Source organism: Chiloscyllium punctatum, chromosome 27 (assembly GCF_047496795.1).
Source record: "Chiloscyllium punctatum isolate Juve2018m chromosome 27, sChiPun1.3, whole genome shotgun sequence".
Lineage (NCBI taxonomy): Eukaryota > Metazoa > Chordata > Chondrichthyes > Orectolobiformes > Hemiscylliidae > Chiloscyllium > Chiloscyllium punctatum.
Window position 1 is genome coordinate 3,613,534 of NC_092765.1, and position 20,009 is coordinate 3,633,542.

Below are 20,009 nucleotides of genomic sequence, written 5' to 3' on the forward strand. Positions count from 1 at the left end.
AATTTGAACTGATCTGAATGAAATGATTAAACGTGCTCTGACTGCTGTTCAGATACACAAAGATCATACACATCCAAATGTAGATGGACACAGACGAAGGTGGGGAGGGACAAGTTAGACTCCATGGTGAAAGGACTAGACAGTATGTCCTGAAGAAGGGTCACTGGACCAAAATGTTAACTCTATTTTCTCTCTACAGCAACTTCTATTTTAATTTCAGATTTCTAGCATCTGCCGCTCTTTAGGTGTGTATTTGTGGGTCCAGCTCACCCCAGGTAAACTTGGTGGTCTCACAACTTCGCTGCAGTGGTCTATTCTCCTGGGGATGGTTATGCTGGTTTGAATTTTTAAAAAGAAGTTTTTATCTGGAACAAGGGACTCCAGTGAGCAAACAGGGTCTGAAGCCGGAGAATTGGGTTGGAGAGAGATGGGGGGAGGAGAGAGTCCACCTGGAACTTCTTTCTCAGTGACTCAACTCTTTGTCCTCTTAATGCAAAGAAAACAGGTGCTTAAATGTGCAAAGTGCTGTCACATGACATTTTTTTTCTCTCTAACTGTCCAGGGGATCCTGTATGTGTATTCCAAGGGAATCCAGATGAGGCCAGATCTGGGTTGCTCTCTTAGCCAAGATTCCATGTCTAATTGACTGCAATAGCTGAACAAGCTTATAAACAGCTGATTGGCTTGGTGTGGAGAGAAAGGTCCTTCACTTTCCTCATATGTCATTGCCTTTGTGAGTTTTGGACATGCTGTCTCCATTTCAATTGACTGGAATCTGCAGTGTACAGAGAGGCAGACTGAGGCAGCCATCTTTGGCTGCAAGTGTAAATTACCTTTAATCTAGGTTTTAAAAGTTCCGGTTTATAAATTTTGGTTTCCAATTGGATTAGAAATCATTATTTGAAACTAAGGACAACTTCACCATCATTTGACCGTTCATATAATTTTCTTGATGTAAACATCTTTCTAAGAAAGAAATGTATCTTATACATATGACTCATGATTTAATCAGTTCTCCCCATCCCTTCCTTAATTGATTTAATTGTTTTTCAGCTGTTGACCTGAAACTATTTTGCTGATCCTTCAATATTGCAGAATCAAAATCCTAGAACGTCCTTCCTAACAGCAATATGGCTGTCCCTACACCACATGGACTGCAGTGGTTTAGGACGGGAGCTCATAACTACCTTCTGAAGGATAATTAGAGATAGGCAATTACATGTTAACCTTCCCAGTATTACCTATAATGAATGAATTTTTAAAAAAGTCTCTTAAACTTCATTTCTTTAACAGCTAAGAAATCCCGGCTGAAAGAAAAAGTAACATAACTGAACTGATTATAACCCCCAATAGATGGTGAGGTTATGGCCAATTATGTTCCATTGACTCATTGACAGTGCAATAACATTCAAACTGAACATTGACAAGATCCAATAAAACATTTTGCAATATCATCATTGATGAAATGCTGCTTGGAGTTTAGACTTTTGCTCATTCAAATGGTCACATAAAGGCAGGCACGTAGTAAAATAAACCTTTTGTGATAATGCTCCGTGAGACAACAGTAATAACCATAAACATTTTAACAGATGAGTGGCTAATCTTTCTGGTTATTTTTCCATTAAAGGCAGCATACCACTAATAGGAATCTAGCTCACACTTTAATACAATGTTTCTTCCTTCATTGTAATGCATTTAAACTTGATATAAAATGACAGAAGATGCCTTTTGCATCTTATTGACAGCACAATAGAAAAAGGAACAATTTCAGACCGAAAACCCACATTTAGACTCAGGCATGTTTGTGCTGTCATTCTGATAAAGACAACACTGCTCTGAAAACTATTTATCTCTCTATCGATACTTGCTCATTATTTTCAGCATCTTCTGTTTGACTACATTTTTGAGAGTTCAAAGGAAAAGGCGGAATTTGGAGAGTGTTTTTATTCATTCTGGAGATATAAATTTCAATTGATCAGATACGTGCAAAAAGCTTTCACCACAAAATTACATTTATCCACGTCAGAGTTTTCTAAATGCATAGTATGATAATAAAAATAAACTTTCAAGCTCAACATTCTGAGGTCATTCAGGTAAAAGTACCACATACGCTGGAAATTTTGAATCAAAACAGAAAATATGGGAGAAGATCAGTAGGTCTGGCAGCTTCTGTGGAGAGAATAACAGAATTAACATTTTAAACCTGAAAAGACTTCTTCAGGTCTGCAAATCTTCGGAAGATATCATATAAAATCTTGAAATGTTAATTCAGGTTTTCTCTCCACAGATACTGCCAGACCTACTGAGTTTCTCTGACATGTTTTGCATTTAATTTCGAGGCCATTAACTTACTGACAGAGGTGAAGGTAAAGCAAGATGCTCTGAGCCTTAAAACAAACAAAAAAGATGAATCAAAACCCGAAATTGATGGAAAAACTCAGCAGGTCTGGCAGCATATCTGGAGGGAAATCAGAATTAGCGTTTCAGGTCCAGTGACCCTTTAGAACTTTTCAAATGATGGCAGGTCATCAACCTGAAAGTTCACTCCGCTTAATCTCCTCTCCAGATACTGCCAGACCTGCTGAAAATTTCCGGTATTTGTTTTTAGTTCAGATTTCCACCATCTGGAATTTTCTAGTTTGCCTTTGAATTTATGCAGATGCTAACTTGCAATATCATAAATATGCTTGTTACAAGACTGATAATATTTGAAACTGGGTGGCAATATGAATTATGGATTCCCACAACTTCACAATATTAAAGAGATGGTTATTTTACATTAATATTACTGATGCTGTGGAACATTTTGCTTATGTAAGAACTTTGCTGTAACAAAACAATTTGCATGATTGCATTATCCAATGAGTAAAAATGGCCAGCACAGGCACGTTGGAACAAATGGTCTGTTCTTGAACTTAAAATCTCAATTACTCTGAGGGTGAACCTGAATGTAAAAGGCAATGAATGCGAGGAATATTGAGAAGGTAATCTGTTCCAACGTGTCTTTCTACATGTTCCTGCATCTGTTCCAATGTGTCTCTCACATTGAACTTTACCCTCCATACTTGAAAACATGAAAAATTACACAGTACAAGATGGGACATTTCCCTGATGCATTATGAAGGGAATGCATTCTTCCCTGTATTTATTTACCACTCTCCTAACACCTTTAATGTGAATGGGGAGATGACAATTATATGATATGCCCCAGCAATACAGCTCCTGAAATGGAGCCAATTTGTTTCCATTTCGATATTTCTTCTTGTCTGGTTTGTTCTGTGATTGTTTTTTGCATCTGGAGCTTTGAAAAATTTATCTTTCGCAATTGCCCCATTGATGGACAAATCAGAACCTCTGCTAAAATCAGAAACTAGAGAGAGAGAGACAGACAAACGAGTATGAATATGGATTCTAAAATTTCTTTGCTCTCTCTGAACCTGTGTTACAGATCGATGTAGTGTACAAAAGCTCTGAAACATCCCTCCTTCACGTTATTAGATGGCCGATGGTAACTTTTGTTTGATCATTTGTAAGTCATGCTTCTTCACTAGTGAAATGGACCAGTCTTACGAAAGATGGTTGTGGTGTAGCAAGTCTTTACAGATCTCACAAATGAAATGTCAGTATAAGACATACTAACAGGAATGGGTGCATAAAACTCCATCAAAAAATGAAGCGCTCAAGATTTTATAAATGAAAAAAGCAAATTATACATTAGACAATATCTTCCACAAATGTAATAACAGATAATAAATAATGATGAAAACATTTCTAAAAGCAACCAGAAAGTTTGTTCAAAGACTGTCACATTATAATAAAGTTAATATGAAAGGACAGGATGATTTTACCTCGAATTATTGAGGCCTCCATATTAACTCATTGCAGAGTGGGAGCCTGAGGCTGTGCTATATGAAAGATCAGACTGCACACTGCATTTGAGGGAGACGTAGCCTAGTGCCAATTCACTGGAATTGTCATCCAGCTGCTAAGCTACTGCTCTGGAGACATGGGTTCAAACCCTGTCAGAAAGGCTGGGCACGATTCATATCCAATTACTAAACTTGTCTCACAAAGTGATCTGACAGATTCTGACAAAAACGCATCTGGTTTCCTAATGCCCTGTAGGGAAGGAAGAATGCCATCCTTACTTACTCTTTGTGGCCTATGTGTGACTATACTGACTCTGAAATGATTGAGCAATTCAAGGGTAACCAGGTGACCAGGGCACAGGCGCTGGGCTTGTCAGCAAGGTTTGCACCCCGTGAAAGAATAAAAGAAAATTCCTGAGGCCCAGAGCATCCCCTGTCTGGGTTAACTGGATGAATACACTCTTGGGCTGGTAATGGACATCCAGAGGAATGGTTTACAGCTGAATGTAATTTGTGTTCTAAGACAAGAATCCCTGTCTGGGGAGTAAGGGGTAAAGAGTTGTCACCCATGGGAGGCATATTTCTTTGCCACCAGAAATTTAAATCTGGAGTTGGCTGAACTGGGGCAGGAAATGAAAGATCGGTTCCTCGTTCTGCTTAGCAGCAGGAATCCTATTGGTCCAAATATATTTCATACAGTTGAAAAATAGCTCATCTATAGACAACACTTCCAACTGGATCGTATGAAACCAAAAGAAGGAAGATCATGCCCCTTAAACTCTTTGTCTCTCCACTGATGCTGCCCTATCAGCTGAGTTTCACTATTTTCTGTATTTATACATGATCAGAACTCCATATAAGGGTACCTAATCATCCATGTGAACCTGGATTTCCCAGTCATCAAGAAATTTACAACCTTCCATCATAGCATTTGTTTGTAATGCTTGTAAAAATGATGCATCTGTTTTTTGGCCTTCCCTCTTTGATGAATGGTATGTCAAAAGATGCCCTTTGTATCCAACGTCCCATTCAGGATTGACAAGGAGCTCTGCAGTGAATGTGTCATTCTCCAACGGGTTAGTCTTTGTTACTTGTTCATCTTTCAGGTCAGTTTGTAACATGTCTGTTAAAGAAACCTTTATTGGTTGATCATCCATTCTGTCAGAGGGCAAACACAGAACATCTACATTGTTGTTTACCAATGATAAAAATGACTGGCTGTTGTTTGATTGTCCATTTTTGAAAAATGGTAGGTTGATTTGATTTTCATCTTTCAATGAAAGCAGCAATGGTATTTCCAGTGGCTGGATCTCCTTCTGTTTAGTTTGATATGATCGTTGTTTGTTGTGAAGCAATGAGACAAATGATGGCTTCTCCTCCTTTACTTTTAATTTCTGCATTTCTAATTCTTGACCATTTTGGAACATTAGTTCCTTATTTTTATAAACAGTGTCTTCATTCATTGTCTGTAAAGCCTTTACAGACACATTCTGCGCACTGCATATTGCTGAATCGGTGTTTAATTTGGCTGAACTCTGAGGTGTCAAGTGTACAATTGTAGCATAATTTGGAGTCAGCGCCTGGGAGCTATTCTGACTGGAACATGTACTGTTTGACAGCCTGACAGTAACCTGGGGACAATATGGTGCACAACATCCAGCATCAGTTGGCTTGGAGGAAGAATTATTTTGAATTTCACAATCAGTGGCGCTTGGGCGGTTTGCCTTCATTATTCTGGTATGACTTTGTGGTGCGTAGGAATTGGGCTGGGTTATCAAGTTGTGCTGCTTTGTTTTCATAACTTCTTCCATTTCATTAGAGTCATACTTCAAAAGATTTATTTCATCCAGATGAACAACTTGCTCAAATCGAAATGATTCTTTCTTATAACTAGTGGCCAGCTGTAATGTTGGTGGAGGTTGTTTCAGGAAGGCACACTTCTGTGAGAGGATGTGATCTAAATTCTGTAATTAAGACAAATACAAATGAAGTAACGTTAACTGGATATCCCTTGATAGTTTCGAAAAATGTAGTTCAGTAGGCAAATATTTGTGAGAAATGTTATGCTGGAGAAGTTCCTGCAGAACATGATGTCTTGTCGAAAGCAATGCTTTCTTCTGGTTCTGTAATATTCTCTGCTGGAAACCTGTGACACCAAATCTTGGAGTTTAGAAGGAGCAGCATAGCTGTCACATAAGTGGCTCTCAGTGCAAGAGCATGGATTAGCTTTGTTCATTGTCTAAATGCTGACATTGGACCAAGAACAAAATAAAGCAACTAATTCTGCAAACTGCAGCCTGCAAGAGGGGGTGGCGGGAGGAACATTGTATAGAAGCAAGATACTGCAGATGCTGGAAATCTGAAACAAACACCAAGAATGCTGGAGAAATGCAGTAGATCACAGTCATAGAGTCATACAGCATGGAAACAGGCCCTTAGGCCCAACTTGTCCAAGCCGACCAGATCTCCTAAACTGAACTAATCCCATTTGCCTGTGGTTCGCTCATATCCCTCCTAAACCATTCCTATTCATGTACCCATCCAGATGCCTTTTAAATATTGTAATTGTACCAGCCTCCACCTCTTCCTCTGGCAGCTTATTCCATACACACATCAGCCTCTGTGTAAAAACATTGCCCCTTAGGTTCCTTTTATATCTTTTCCCTCTCAGCTTAAACTTAGGCCCTCTAGTTTTGGATTGCCCTACTCTGGGGAAAAGACCTTGTCTATTTACCCTATCCATGCCCCTCATGATCTTATAAACCTCTATAAAGTCACCCCTCAGCCTCTGATGCTCCAGGGAAAATAACCCCAGCCTATTCAGCCTCCAACCCTGGCAATCTTTTCTGAACCCTTTCAAATTTAACAACATCTTTCTTAGAGAAGGGAGAGCAGTAGTAGGAAGTGATGCATAAAGTCCGAGGAGATAGGGGAAGTGCTAAATGAATATTTTTTGCCAGTATTCACACTGGAAAAAGACAATGTTGTCAAGGGGAATACTGAGGTACGGGCTACTAGATCGGATGGAGGAGGAAGTGTTAACAATTCTGCAAAGTGTGAAAATACGTCCTCTGGGCTGGAAAGGATTTATCCTAGGATTCTCTGGGAAGCCAAGGAGGAGATTGCATAGTCTTTTTTATATCGTCACTGTCTACAGGAATAGTGCCAGAAGACTGGAGGATAGCAAATGTTGTCTCCTTGTTCAAGAAGGGGAGTAGAGGAAACCCTGATAATTATAGACCAGTGTGCCTTACTTCAGTCGTGGATAAAGTGTTGGAAAGGATTATCAGAGATAGGATTTATAATCATCTCGAAAGGAATAAGTTGATTAGGGATAGTCAACATGGTTTTGTGAAGGGTTAGTCGTGCCTCACAAACCTTATTGAGTTATTTGAGAAGATGACCAAACAGGCAGATGAGGGTAAAGTGGTGGATGTGGTGTATATGGATTTCAGCAAGGCATTTGATAAGGTATCCCCACAGTAGGCTATTGCACAAAATACGGAGGCATAGGATTGTGGGTGATTTAGCGGTTTGGATCAGAAATTGGCTAATTGAAAGAAGAGAGAGGGTAGTGTTTGATGGGAAATGCTCATCCTGGAGTCCAGTTACTAGTGGTGTCCCACAAGGATCTGTTTTGGGACCACAGCTATTTGTCATTTTATAAATGACCCGGACGAGGGTGTATTAATAAATTTGTGGTGGAGTTGTGGAGAATGCGGAAGGATGATGCAGGTCATAGAGGGACATAGATAAGCTGCAGAGCTGGGCTGAGAGGTGGCAAATGCAGAAAAATCTGAGGTGATTCACTTTGGAAGGAGCAACAGGAATAAAGAGTACTGAACTAATGGTCACATTCTTGGTAGTGTAAAAGCAATGACTGCAGATGCTGAAAACCAAATACTGAATTAGTGGTGCTGGTTCTTGGTAGTGTAGATGAGCAGAGAGATCTCGGTGTCCATGTACATAGATCCCTGAAAGTTGCCACCCAGGTAGATAGGGTTGTTAAGAAGGCATACAGTGTGTTAGCCTTTATTGGTGGAGTGATTGAGTTTCGGAGCCATGAGGCCATGCTGCAGCTGTACAAAGCTCCGGTGCGGCCGCACTTGGAGGATTGCGTACATTTCTGGTCACCGCATTATAGGAAAGATGTGGAAGCTTTGGAAAGGGTTGAGAGGAGATTTACTAGGATGTTGCCTGCTATGGACGGAAGGTCTTAGAAGGAAAGGCTGAGGGACTTGAGGCTGTTTTCGTTAGAGAGAAGAAGGTTGAGAGATGACTTAATTGAGAAATGTAAGATCATCAGAGGGTTAGAATAGGGTGGACAGGGAGAGCCTTTTTCCTTGGATGGTAAAGGCTAGCACCAGGGAATATAGCTTTAAATTGAGGTGTGATAGGTATAGGACAGATGTCAGAGGTAGTTTCTTCACTCAGAGAGTACTAGGGGTGTGGAATGCACTGCCTGCAACAGAAGATGACTTGTCAAATTTAAGGGGATTTAAGTGGTCATTGGATAAACAAATGGACGATAATGGAATAGTGCAGGTTAGATGGGCTTCAGTTTGGTTCCACAGGTCGGTGCAACATCAAGGGCTGAAGGGCCTGTACTGTGCTGTAATGTTCTATGTTCTAAGCGGACATAGCATTCCAAATAAGGCCTAATTAATGCCTTTCATGATTGTATAAACCTCCATAGGGTTGCCTCTCAGTCTCCTACACACCAGGGAAAAAGTCCCAGCTTATCCAGCCTCTCTTTATCACTCAAAACATCCAGTCTCTTGTCAATCTTTTTTGTAGCCTTTCAGTATAATAACATGCTTTCTATCGCAGGGTGACCGGTATCTTCATCACAGTTCTGAAGAAGAGGCATATTCGACTTGAAACATTAACTCTGTTCTTCTCTGCACAAATCTGCCAGACCTGCTGAGTTTCTCCCGCAATTTAAACTGACATCGTACTCCTTCCAAGGCTAATACATACCTGAGAACTCTTTATATTTTATTCATCAAAACTTTCTGGGCAATTTATACTAAATGCACAATCCTGTAAGATGACTAAAATAGCAAGATTTAACTGTGAAGATATTCAACAGATGACAGATTGTAATAGGAAAATGGTGATGAGTGTTTCAGGTGGCTGTTAGAATTCAGCCATTTATTGTTCAAAGAATGGAATTAGTTTAACCTTGAACCATAGCTCATGAGCTCATCCTGGTATTAATTGTACTTATTTATTGAAACCTCTTTCCTTTTGCATTCAGTAGGATAAAATTAGAGTACTTTTGAAATGGTCTGGAACCTGAGATGTGGTTCAAACAATTTATATGTCTATAAAAGGATATCTATTGGCTTTTTACGATTAAATGTTATGTTGGATTGTGAATGTAATCCTGCACCTAATTCAGATCTTCCTGATCCTGGTGTGGGAAATCCTTTCACTGAATTCAAAAGGCTGGGAAATAATCACTCCTGCTAGAGTCCAAGAAGGCTATCCTTTCAAATATAACTAACATATGTGTTGATGGGTGATCCAATTGTGGTGTTTAAAGTTATAAAAGGTTTGATAGGGTGGATACAAAGAAACGGCATCCTCTGGGGAACATAATGTGGGTGTCCCTAAAGGCTGGGGACTGTAGCAATTCACAAAGGCAACTCACCAACACCTTCTCAAGGGCAATTAGGGATGTGCAATAAATGCTGGCCCAGCCAATGATGCCCATATCATGTGGATAAAGAAACGGTTTTGAACTTAGAAGGAGACCATTCGTGAGTGAAATCAGGAAACATTTTTTCATACAAAGGGTGGTGGAAATTTAGAACGCAACGTCTAAGCAGCTGTGAATGTGAAGACAAGTGAAACCTTCCCTACTGAGATCAGTAGGTATTAGAAAGACATTATCTCTGGAGTAAAGTTGGTTAAATGATGCTGAACAACCAGGATCGTTTTGAATGATGGAACAAGCCTGAGGAATTGATGGTTAGGCAGCGTCCGAACAGCAGGAGAATCGATGGTTCAAGCATAAGCTCTTCATCAGGAGTTTATGCCCGAAACATTGATTTACCCTGTTCCTCAGATGCTGTCTGACCGGCTGCGTTTTTCCAGCACCACACTCTTGACTCTGATCTCCAGCATCTGCAGTTCTCATTTTCTCCCTAAGGAATTGATGGTCTCCTCCACTTCCCCATGTTATCATGTCACTATTTCCAGAGTACAAAAACACTGGTCAGATCTAGATAAAAATAAACTGAACATACCAAAGACTGAGGCAATGTTCTATGGTGCTTTATGTAACAGGATGCCACACAGCTAAATATCCCAGTGATTATTATTCCAAACGACACAAATGTCACTAAGAGAATGATGGTCAGTGTTCTTTCTGCAAAAATAAAATAAACTTAATGAATTTCTGCAACACAGGAAGCTATTTTGCAAATTCAATGTGTCCATTCATCCAGTCGATGATTTGCTCCTTCAGTGAAAAGCAAAAAAAATTCACACAGCTCTGGGAAGAGATTTAAAATTGATCTGTTCGACAGTTTATAACTTCACCTGCATGGATCTTGAATTTATTGCATTTTATTAAGAGAGTACAATTGGCTTCTTTCCCATACCTTTCCAATCAATTTTAATTTTTATCATGTTTTCAAGTTTTCGATGGGGAAGAGTCCTTCTCCACTGAAACACATAAAGTGGCAAGGGACAGATCTCGGTCCATCATGTGGTTAAAGCTGAGATAAATAGATTCTTGACTGATTGGGGAATCAAGGACTACAGGGAAAGGGCAAAAACGTGGATGTGAGGAATATTGGATCAGCAATGATCTCACTGAATGGCAGAGCAGGCTCAAGGGGCCAAATGGCCTCCTCCTGATCGTATTTCTTGTGGTCTTTATGGTGTGTTCCCTCAATAAACAGAGGCTCATCAAAGTCACTTGACTCATCCCCATTTCCACTGTGTCTCTTTCAAGTGTTTAACAACTCCTCTAAAGGGACTGCAGAATCCAGATAAAATGAGAAATTGGCGCTGCTACTGCAACATTCATTTCTTATATCAGTTCCACTTCGGAATTTGACATGTAGTCATACAATCATTCAGCCATACAGTCATAGAGCATAGAGTTATACAGTCATAGAGTCATAGAGATGTACAGTATGGAAACAGATCCTTCAGTCCAACTCATCCATGCTGACCAGATATCCCAAACTAATCTAGTCCCATTTGCCAGCACTTGGCCCATATCCCTCTAAACCCTTCCTATCCATTAGAGTCAAAGGGATGTACAGCACAGGATGTACAGCACAGAAACAGACCCTTCGGTCCAACTCGTCCATACACCCATTCAATTGCCTTTTAAATGTTGTAATTGTACTAGCCTCCACCACTTTCTCTGGTAGCTTATTCCATACACACACCACCTTCTGCATGAAAATGTTGCCCCTCAGATGACTTTTAAATCTTTCCTCTTTCACCCTAAACGTATGCCCCCCAACCCAGGGAAAAGATCTTATCTATTTATCCTATCCATGTCTCTCATAATTTTGTAAACCTCTATAAGGTCACCTCTCAGCCTCCGACGCTCCAGGGAAAACAGCCCCAGCCTATTCAACCTCTCCCTTTTGTTTAAACTCTCCAACCCTGGCAACATTCTTGTAAACCTTTTCTGAGTCATTTCATGTTTCACATCATTCTGATAGGAAGGAGACCAGAATTGCACACAATATTCCAAAAGTGGCCTAACCAATATCCTGTACTGCTGCAATATGACCTCTCAACTCCTGTACTCAATACTCTGACCAATAAAGGAAAGCATACCAAACGCCTTCTTTACTATCCTATCTACCTGCGACTCTACTTTCAAGGAGCTATGAACCTGCAATTCAAGGTCTTTTTGTTCAGCAACACTCCCTAGGACCTTACCATTAAGTGTATAAGTCCTGCTAAGATTTGCCTTTCCAAAATGTAGCACCTCGCATTTATCTGAATTAAACTCCATCTGCCACTTCTCAGTCCATTGGCCCATCTGATCAAGAACTCGTTGTACTCTGAGGTAACCTTCTTCGCTGTCCACTACACCTCCAATTCTGGTGTCATCTGCAAACTTACAAACCAAACCTGCTTTGTTAATATCCAAAACATTTATATAAATGATGAAAAGTCATGGACCCAACACTGATTCTTGTGACACACTACTGGTCACAGCCCTCCAGACTGCAAAGCAATCTTCCACCAGCACCCTCTGTCTTCTACCTTTGAGCCAGTTCTGTATCCAAATGGCTACTTTCCCTTGTATTCCATGAGATCTAACCCTCCTAACAAGTCTCACAAGGGGAACTTTGTTGAACACCTTAATGAAGCCCATGTGGGTCATGTCCATCACTCTGCCCTCATCAATCCTCTTCATTACTTAGAGATGTACAGCACAGAAACAGATCCTTCGGCCCATTTTGTCCATGCTGACCAGATATCCCAACCCAATCGAGTCCCACCTGCTAGCACCTGGCCCATATCCCTCCAAACCCTTCCTATTCATATAGCCATCCAAATGCCTTTTAAATGCTGCAATTGTACTTCTTCAAAAAACTCAATCAAGTTAGTGAGACATGATTTCCCATGCACAAAGACATCCTGACTATCCTTCATCAGTCCTTGCCTTTCCATACATATGTAAATCCTGTCCCTTAGGATTCTATCCAACAACTTGCCCACCAGCATGTCAAGCTCACCGGTCTATAGTTCCCTGGCTTGTCCTTACCACCTTTCTCAAACAGTGTAAATGAAAAGCTGTTTCATTAAATCCCTTCTCCCAATTTCTGATTCTAAATGGTTAGCACTGCTGCCTCACAGCACCAGGGATCCAGTTATGATTCCACCTTCAGGCAACTGTCTGAGTATGTGCATCCTCCCTGTGTCTGTACGGGTTTCCTCCAAGGTGCTCTGGTTTCCTCCCACAATCCAAAGATGTGCAGGTTAGGTGGACTGGTCATGCTGACATTGCTCATGGTGTCCAGGGATATGCAGGCTAGGTGGGTTAGCCATGGGAAGTGCAGGGTTACAGGGATAGGGTTGGATGGTGTGGGTCTGGGTGGGATGGTCTTTGAAGGGGCTTTATAGACTTGATGGGTTAAATGGCCTGCTTCCACACTTTAGGGATTTTATGTTTCTATGAAACACAGGCAGATGAGATGCTCCATCTAATGCAGGAAACTTACACAAATTGGGAACTTATTCAGGACTCCAGTAAGATCCTGACTGAACTGGGATAAGGTGGTGGATTAGAAATTGATTGAAGTCTCTCCATGGCGATTCCTGTTATCTTTGCTTTACCACCATATTTTGTGTCTTGTGTATCAAAAGGTTTGATTTCAGTCCCTCCTGCCCCAGATGTGTGTCATAACATTTCTGACCCACGTTGATTAAAATCGTGATTTGAATCAGGACCTTAGCAACAAAGCTCCTGTCACCTCTTTGTCGAGCTGCAACAGATTGGCAACTGGCCTGCACACAGACAGAACATTTCAAAGGTATATTTAAAACAACACTTTGTGTTTTAAAGGAGAAGATGAAGTGTAACTCACACACAATCCTTCCACAAACATTCTCACCTTGCAAAGTTCGGACGCAGAAATTGGCTGGTTGACTCATTTTTAAGAAAATTCCCTGTTTTAAGCTAAGTTGCACTTTTGCACAGTAGTTAATATTGGGCTCTAAAGATTCGATTTTGAAATAAAAGCTTTCACTTGATGCAAAAAATACCTGAAAAATAATAAAAAGACATTTCAATGCACACCCAGATTATCAGCAGGCCAGAGAACATAGAACATAGAACATTACAGCGCAGTAACAGGCCCTTCAGCCCTCGATGTTACGCCGCTCTATGGAACCAATCTGAAGCCCATCTAACCTACACTAATCCATTCTCGCCCATACGTCTATCCAATGACCATTTAAATGCCAGTAAAGTTAGTGAGTCTACAACTGTTGCAGGCAGTCCATTCCATGCCCATACTACTCTCTGAGTAAAGAAACTACCTCTGACCTCTGACCTCTGTCCTATATCGATTACCCCTCAATTTGAAACTAAGCCCCCCCTCGTGCTAGCCATCACCATCCGAGGAAAAAGGCTTTCACTGTCCACCTGACCTAACTCACTGATTATCTTAAATTATCTGCCATCTATTAACATTGCTGTTTGACTAAAATGGCACCATACTTTACCATTTTATTTGTTTGTGATTGGTTGAGCTGCACTCGATAGTTAATAATGGGAAAAATGTCCTTGATAGAACGTTGCATTCCATCTTTGGGTGGCACATGTGGTGGCTGCACCTGAATAATAATGAATCGGTCACCTGCTGTGTACTCTACTGTTGGGGATCCAATAATAGCTGAGAAAGACAGAGAAATTTACATTAAAACAAAAAATATTTATTACGCACAATGCATATGGTATCCATGAATGGAAAGATCCAGCACCAAAGGGCAACAGTATGGATCATCCACTGATAAGTTTGAATTCAAGTGAAACTGACCAATAAACTGATCAAATCAGAGAATGCTTCCTTGTTTATAGACTATAAACAAGGCACATTTGCACTGGGGAATAAGTTATTACTGTTTTAGTTCCAGAGATGAATACCAGGAATGTAGGCTTTACATTATGGGCTGAAAATGTAATGAAATGCAAGCAAAACTAATAAGTTGCAAGAAAATCCTTGTTTTTAAGGAGACAAAACAGATGAGCAGACTATTTAACTTCAACTCTGAATGCTAGCTGAATTACACCTAAACTAACAAGTGAAAACAAGATATTTGTAAATATTCTACAACTGGAGCGGGGGAATATTAAAAAATTTATCTATGTCCACTAAGTTTGCTCAAAACTCAAACAAAATGGTTGAAAATATAATAAACAATTTGTTTTAAGGCAGAGGTAGATGGATTCTTGATTACCAAGGGGTTGAAATGTTATTGGGATATGCAAGACTGTAGGGTTGAGCTTAAAATCAGATCTGCCATGATCTTAATGGCTAGCAGAGCTTGCTTTCAGGGCTGAGTGGCCTACTCAAGGTCATATGTTTGTGTGTTAAAACTGGGTTAGAAAGGAGTGACTGCGTTTATCAAGTAATCTATAGAGCACAGGTTTCTCAGGTAGTTGGATGAAGCAATAAGTTGCAATTTGAGAAGCAGACTGCCGGGGTTCAACTGTGAGAATATTGGGTGGATCGATATTTCAGAATTTGGTTGAATATATTTAGGGTTCCAGACTGACAATATTTATTCACTGCATGTAGGAATCGTAGCATATACTATCCATGTTAACTTATTCCGAATGAATTGGTATGCTGCAGACCACCCGATGCAGGTATATCTCAATGATGTTAGGAAGGGGAGTTCCCAGATTTTGACCCAGTGATACTGAAGGAATGGAGATATGTTTCTAAGTCAGGATGGTGAGTCACTTGGATGGGAACTTGCAAGGGATGATGTCCTCATGTACCTGTTGCTCTTGATGTTGTTGGAGGTCAGGGTTTGGAAAGGGTTGTGGCCTGCTTTCATGCTGTAGGCAAGTTAAGGTAGTTGCATGAGCCTTGGTATGTTGCTGCAGATAACTGTCTGACAGGATGCTGTGTTGATGAAGTTAGTAAAACAGGGAGAGCAAATATTAATGGTGGCTGAATGGTGGTTGATGGCTAAATAAACATTTCCTGCTTTTGTGTGTTCCTTATTCCAATTATTACTTCAGCACTGATTAATGAAATGCTGTTGAAGAGGATTGAAGCTACTAATCTCTCAATGAGGATTGTATACTCACTCTTGTCTAATGGACAGAATCTTTCAGATAAGGACCAGCTTGAATTGATATTTTTCGATATTGCCATCACTCTTGCATAGTACCAATTATTCTCCTGCACAATCTCATTTGTTAAGTCACAATAGTGGGCCGTGATATGATGACATTCAGGCTTATTTTTCCATACTTTCTCCCCATACCTGCAAACAAAATGCAGTGTGTTAGAAAGCAAAAACCCAGCCTATTCCCCTCAATTCTAAACTGCTTATTCCAATAAATGGCATAAATCTGTTTGGCTTCTGTAATGCTAAATTAACAAATGTGAAATTCCTACCCACCTAAATCAACCACATATACTGCACAGACAGGCCACACTTTCACGTTCAAAGCAGTCTTTTAAATCCTAAGCATAATTCATTGTGCTGGTTATGCTGGATCTGTATAAACACTGGTTAGGCCGCAACTAGAGTACTGCATGCAAATCTAGTCACCACATAATAGAAAGGCTGTGATTTCAATTGAGCGGGTAGAGAGGAGATTTACCAGGATACTGCCTGGGCTGGACGCTCTAAGTTATGAGGAAAGGTTGGATCTGCTGAGGTTATTTACCTTGGTGCACCGAAGGTTGAGAACGGCCCTGATAGATTGTGCACAGATAGAAAGGGTATGTTTTCCAACAGTTAAGCTGTCATTAACCAGGGGGCAAAGATTTCAGGAAAGAGGGAGAAAGCTAGGAGGAGAGTTAAGTAGTTTTTTTTCACCCAGAGAGTAGTAGGGGTCTGGAACTCATGGTCTGAAAGGGTGGTTGCGTCTGAAACTGATATATTTAAGTAGTATTAAACTATTTATTTGTATTGCCACAGCCTCTGGGCTATGGGCCAGAAGCTGGAAAACGGGGTTGGTATAGTCAGATCTTTGTCGAGAATGTGGTGCTGGAAAAGCACAGCAAGTCAGGTAGCATTTGAGGAGCAGGAGAGTCGACATTTCGGGCAAAAACCCTTCATCAGGAATGAAGTTGTGAGCCGAGGGGCTGGTGAGATAAATGGGAGTGGGGTAGGGATGGGGGGGAAGGTAGCTGAGAGTGCAATAGGTGGATGGAGAGGGGGGTAATGGTGATGGGTTGGAGGGGAGGATGGAGTGAATAGGTGGGAAGGAAGATGGACAGGTAGGACAGGTCATGAGGGTGGTGCTGAGTTGGAAGATTGGAACTGGGACAAGGTGGGGGAGGGGAAATGAGAAAACTGGTGAACTCCACATTAGTGCTGTGTGGTTGGAGGGTCTCAAGGCAGAATAGGAGGCATTCTTCCTCCAGGTGTCGGGTGGTTAGGGACTGGCGATGGGGAGGCCCAGGACCATGTTGACTGGTACTGCAACAATGATCCAAACAGCCTCCTCTGTGCTGTAAATGTCCATATTCAAGATGAAGGTTGATAAATTTTAGGTTGTAAGAAATGTAGGGAGAGAGCTGGAAGGTGGATTTGAAGTAGATCATGATCTTACTCAACAGCAGATCAAACCTGTATGCATTGGGGGAGGAATTAGAAGTTTAGAAGCATGTGAGGTGATCTCATTGAAACATATTGGATTTTTAAGGAGAAAATCCAAGGTAAATACAGAGAGAATGTTTCCCCTCATGGGAGAATCTAGTGCCAGTGGCCACAGTCTCAGAAAAAAAAGGCACCAATTTAAGACTAAGGTGAGGAGGAGTTTCTTCTTTCAGAGGGTTGAGAGTCTTTGGAACCCCTTGCCACAGACAGATGTGGGAGCAGAGTCCTTGTATATGTTTAAGGCTGAGATGGATCGACTTTTGATTAGACGGGGAATCAAGGATTATGGGAAAAAAAGGAAAATGGACGTGAGGGCTGTTGGATCAACCACTGGTCCGATTGAATGATAGAGCAGGCTCAAGGGGCCGAACAGCCTACACTCATTTCTATTTCCTACTATGTTATGTATAAAGCAGGGTTTCAGTACTGCCTGTACTCTGCAGTCTGAACTAGTCAATGAAATACAACAGTGTGCTAGATCAGAGAGGAATGTAATTTACTCCTAATGTCATTTCAAATGGGCATTAAGAAATATATAAATCATATATTTTTAAAGAGGGGAAAAGATGCCATATGAGATACAGGAATTCAGTGTATTCAGGTTCTCTGTCCAAATCCGCTGTTTGCATTTCCTCTTCCTTGGTCTTGCTGCTATATGTTGTTAACAGAACTTACATGCAATACTCAACGTCATATACAATTCCTGGAGATCCCTTCTGAGCCCAGCGAAGGGTGTTGTTAAAGTTGACAGAATCAAACTGTACCTCACTTGGTTTAGGCAACATCATCAATGCGCAGGACCCTACAAAAGGCAAAACAGTTTAAAAGGTCATGAGTTTTAACCAATTCAGATCACTCAATGTTCCAAAATTCCATCTCCTTTCTGGGAGTTCAGAGAAGAAACCACATTGTTTAAAGTTTGCCAAGTGCTGAAGCTTAACTTAATTGGAATGAATGTACTTTAACCCCCTGGAGAATGCTTCTCTCAAGGCCAGGGTGAAGGTTAAAGGTAAAATCCTGAGGATGCTGGAAATCTGAAGCAAAAACCAAAAATGCCAGAGAAACTCAGCAGGTCTAGCAGCATCTGTGGAGGGAGAAAAACCAACTTAATATTTTGAGTTCTGTTTAACTTCTTCAGCACTGTAAGGATCTGAAAAGTCATACTCAACTTGAAACATCAACTTTATTTCTCTCCCCAGAAATGCTGCCAGACCTGCTGAGTTACTCCAGCACTTTCTATTTTTATTTCAAGTTTCCAGCATCCATGGGACTTTGTGTTTACTGGAGAGGGCAGCCTCCATTCCACTTCCAATTAAACTGACTTCAGCCTGCAGGGTAATCCCGAGAAACAGCCTGACTGACTCAGCTTGTCACCTGTTCACAGGTTCACTTTTCCACACAGAGAGAGAGAGAGAGAGACAGGTCTTTACATTGAGTCACACAAAAAGGAACCTCTGAGAATAAAGGAAGCAAGTTTACACAAAATAGAAATCAGGAGTTAGTGTAACTCCATGAATGAAATTTCTCTAGGATGTACTCAATCAATAATAAGCAAAAAACATAACTGCCTCTCATGTTCACAAAGCATAAGATTCCTCCTTGATAGATTCGCTTCAGTCACAGGATTCCTATAAGAATGAACTTCACAAACTCAATTCTGTCACGCAGTTACATCGATAAACTTACCGGGACATTGACACGAGTGAAAATGTACAAAATCGGATCTAATAAACACTGCATTAAATAGTCTCCTAAAATAAGATGACGAATAAAGTTTATCACGGGATGTTTTAAAATGTAAGACGCTCACCAGTAAATGAAAGGGTGTGTAATAGGATCCCCCAGGGCCACATTTTACACTCCAACGTTAACTTCAGCAGGTGAGAAGATCAGCTCCTTTTAAATGTTCTGCTCCATTCGTCGAAGCGCATTTTTTGCACAGCAGCAAGTCTGGAACTAGCCAGAGATGGAACCGTCCTCGTGGCATTTGCAAAGCTTTCCCCCTGAAATGAAACTGTGCACTTGCCTCTCCCCCCCTTGGAACCTTGAACCGGACTGAATGGACACGCACAGGCCACCTCCACACTCTCGGAGGCAGCAGGAAGAGGAGTTGGGGATGGACTTTCGCCTGGCTGAGTCCTTACCTGGAGAACACAAGGATATGAAAAGGGGAAGGACGGCGCACGGAGGCGGGAGCAGAACTCGAATTAAAATGAATTACTTCCTTCTCTGTAATACGCCCTTTACAAGAAATATGCAATAGTCTCGGAACTCCTTCCTCTTCAATAGAAACAAGCTATTCGTTTGGCTCATGGGGTAAATCCACTTGGCAGGATTTTACTCATGGGATCATTGCGATTCGGAAACAAAGGTTTGGATAATTCTCAGAGGACAGTGTCTGAAGCACCATGTAACATCTGACAATGCTCTTACTAAGATGCTAAATTAATACAGAAAGGTTGAAATCCCTGTTTCAATTACTGTACATTTCTCTTAGCTAGATGAGGATTTCGTCAGCAAGCACTCTGAAGCCTAACTTTAGTCGAACTTTCAAACCCTATGTATGTAACGCAATCCAGCAGCTTCATAGAAATAAGACGATAAATAAGAATGGAAGACTTTAATTTGAACGGAGGCAGGCAGCCGGGGAATTGACATTCGTTCATTTCAGGAAAGTACAGTCAAAATTGATCCTTTGTAAACGTTAACAAATGAGAATTTAGGTTTTGCAAACGTTAGTTTTCGGTAGCAGAAACATTGAACTTGGTTGAAATGGCGTTGTTAAGATCAGGTAACAAGGGG

At 40.9% G+C, this 20,009-nt stretch overlaps 1 protein-coding gene across 1 annotated transcript; it reads right to left on the reverse strand.

Moving 5' to 3' along the window:
• Nucleotides 1-1,943: 1,943 nt before the first annotated feature.
• On the reverse strand, nucleotides 1,944-19,438 carry LOC140453371 (uncharacterized). Its single transcript, XM_072547943.1, has 7 exons — nucleotides 19,018-19,438; nucleotides 17,883-18,009; nucleotides 15,682-15,860; nucleotides 14,085-14,254; nucleotides 13,472-13,622; nucleotides 10,124-10,245; nucleotides 1,944-5,833 (listed from the first exon to the last, which is right to left on the reverse strand). Exons 1-7 carry the CDS (start codon nucleotides 19,058-19,060, stop codon nucleotides 4,736-4,738), a joined length of 1,890 nt encoding a protein of 629 aa, XP_072404044.1. The 5' UTR covers nucleotides 19,061-19,438; the 3' UTR covers nucleotides 1,944-4,735.
• Nucleotides 19,439-20,009: the final 571 nt, after the last annotated feature.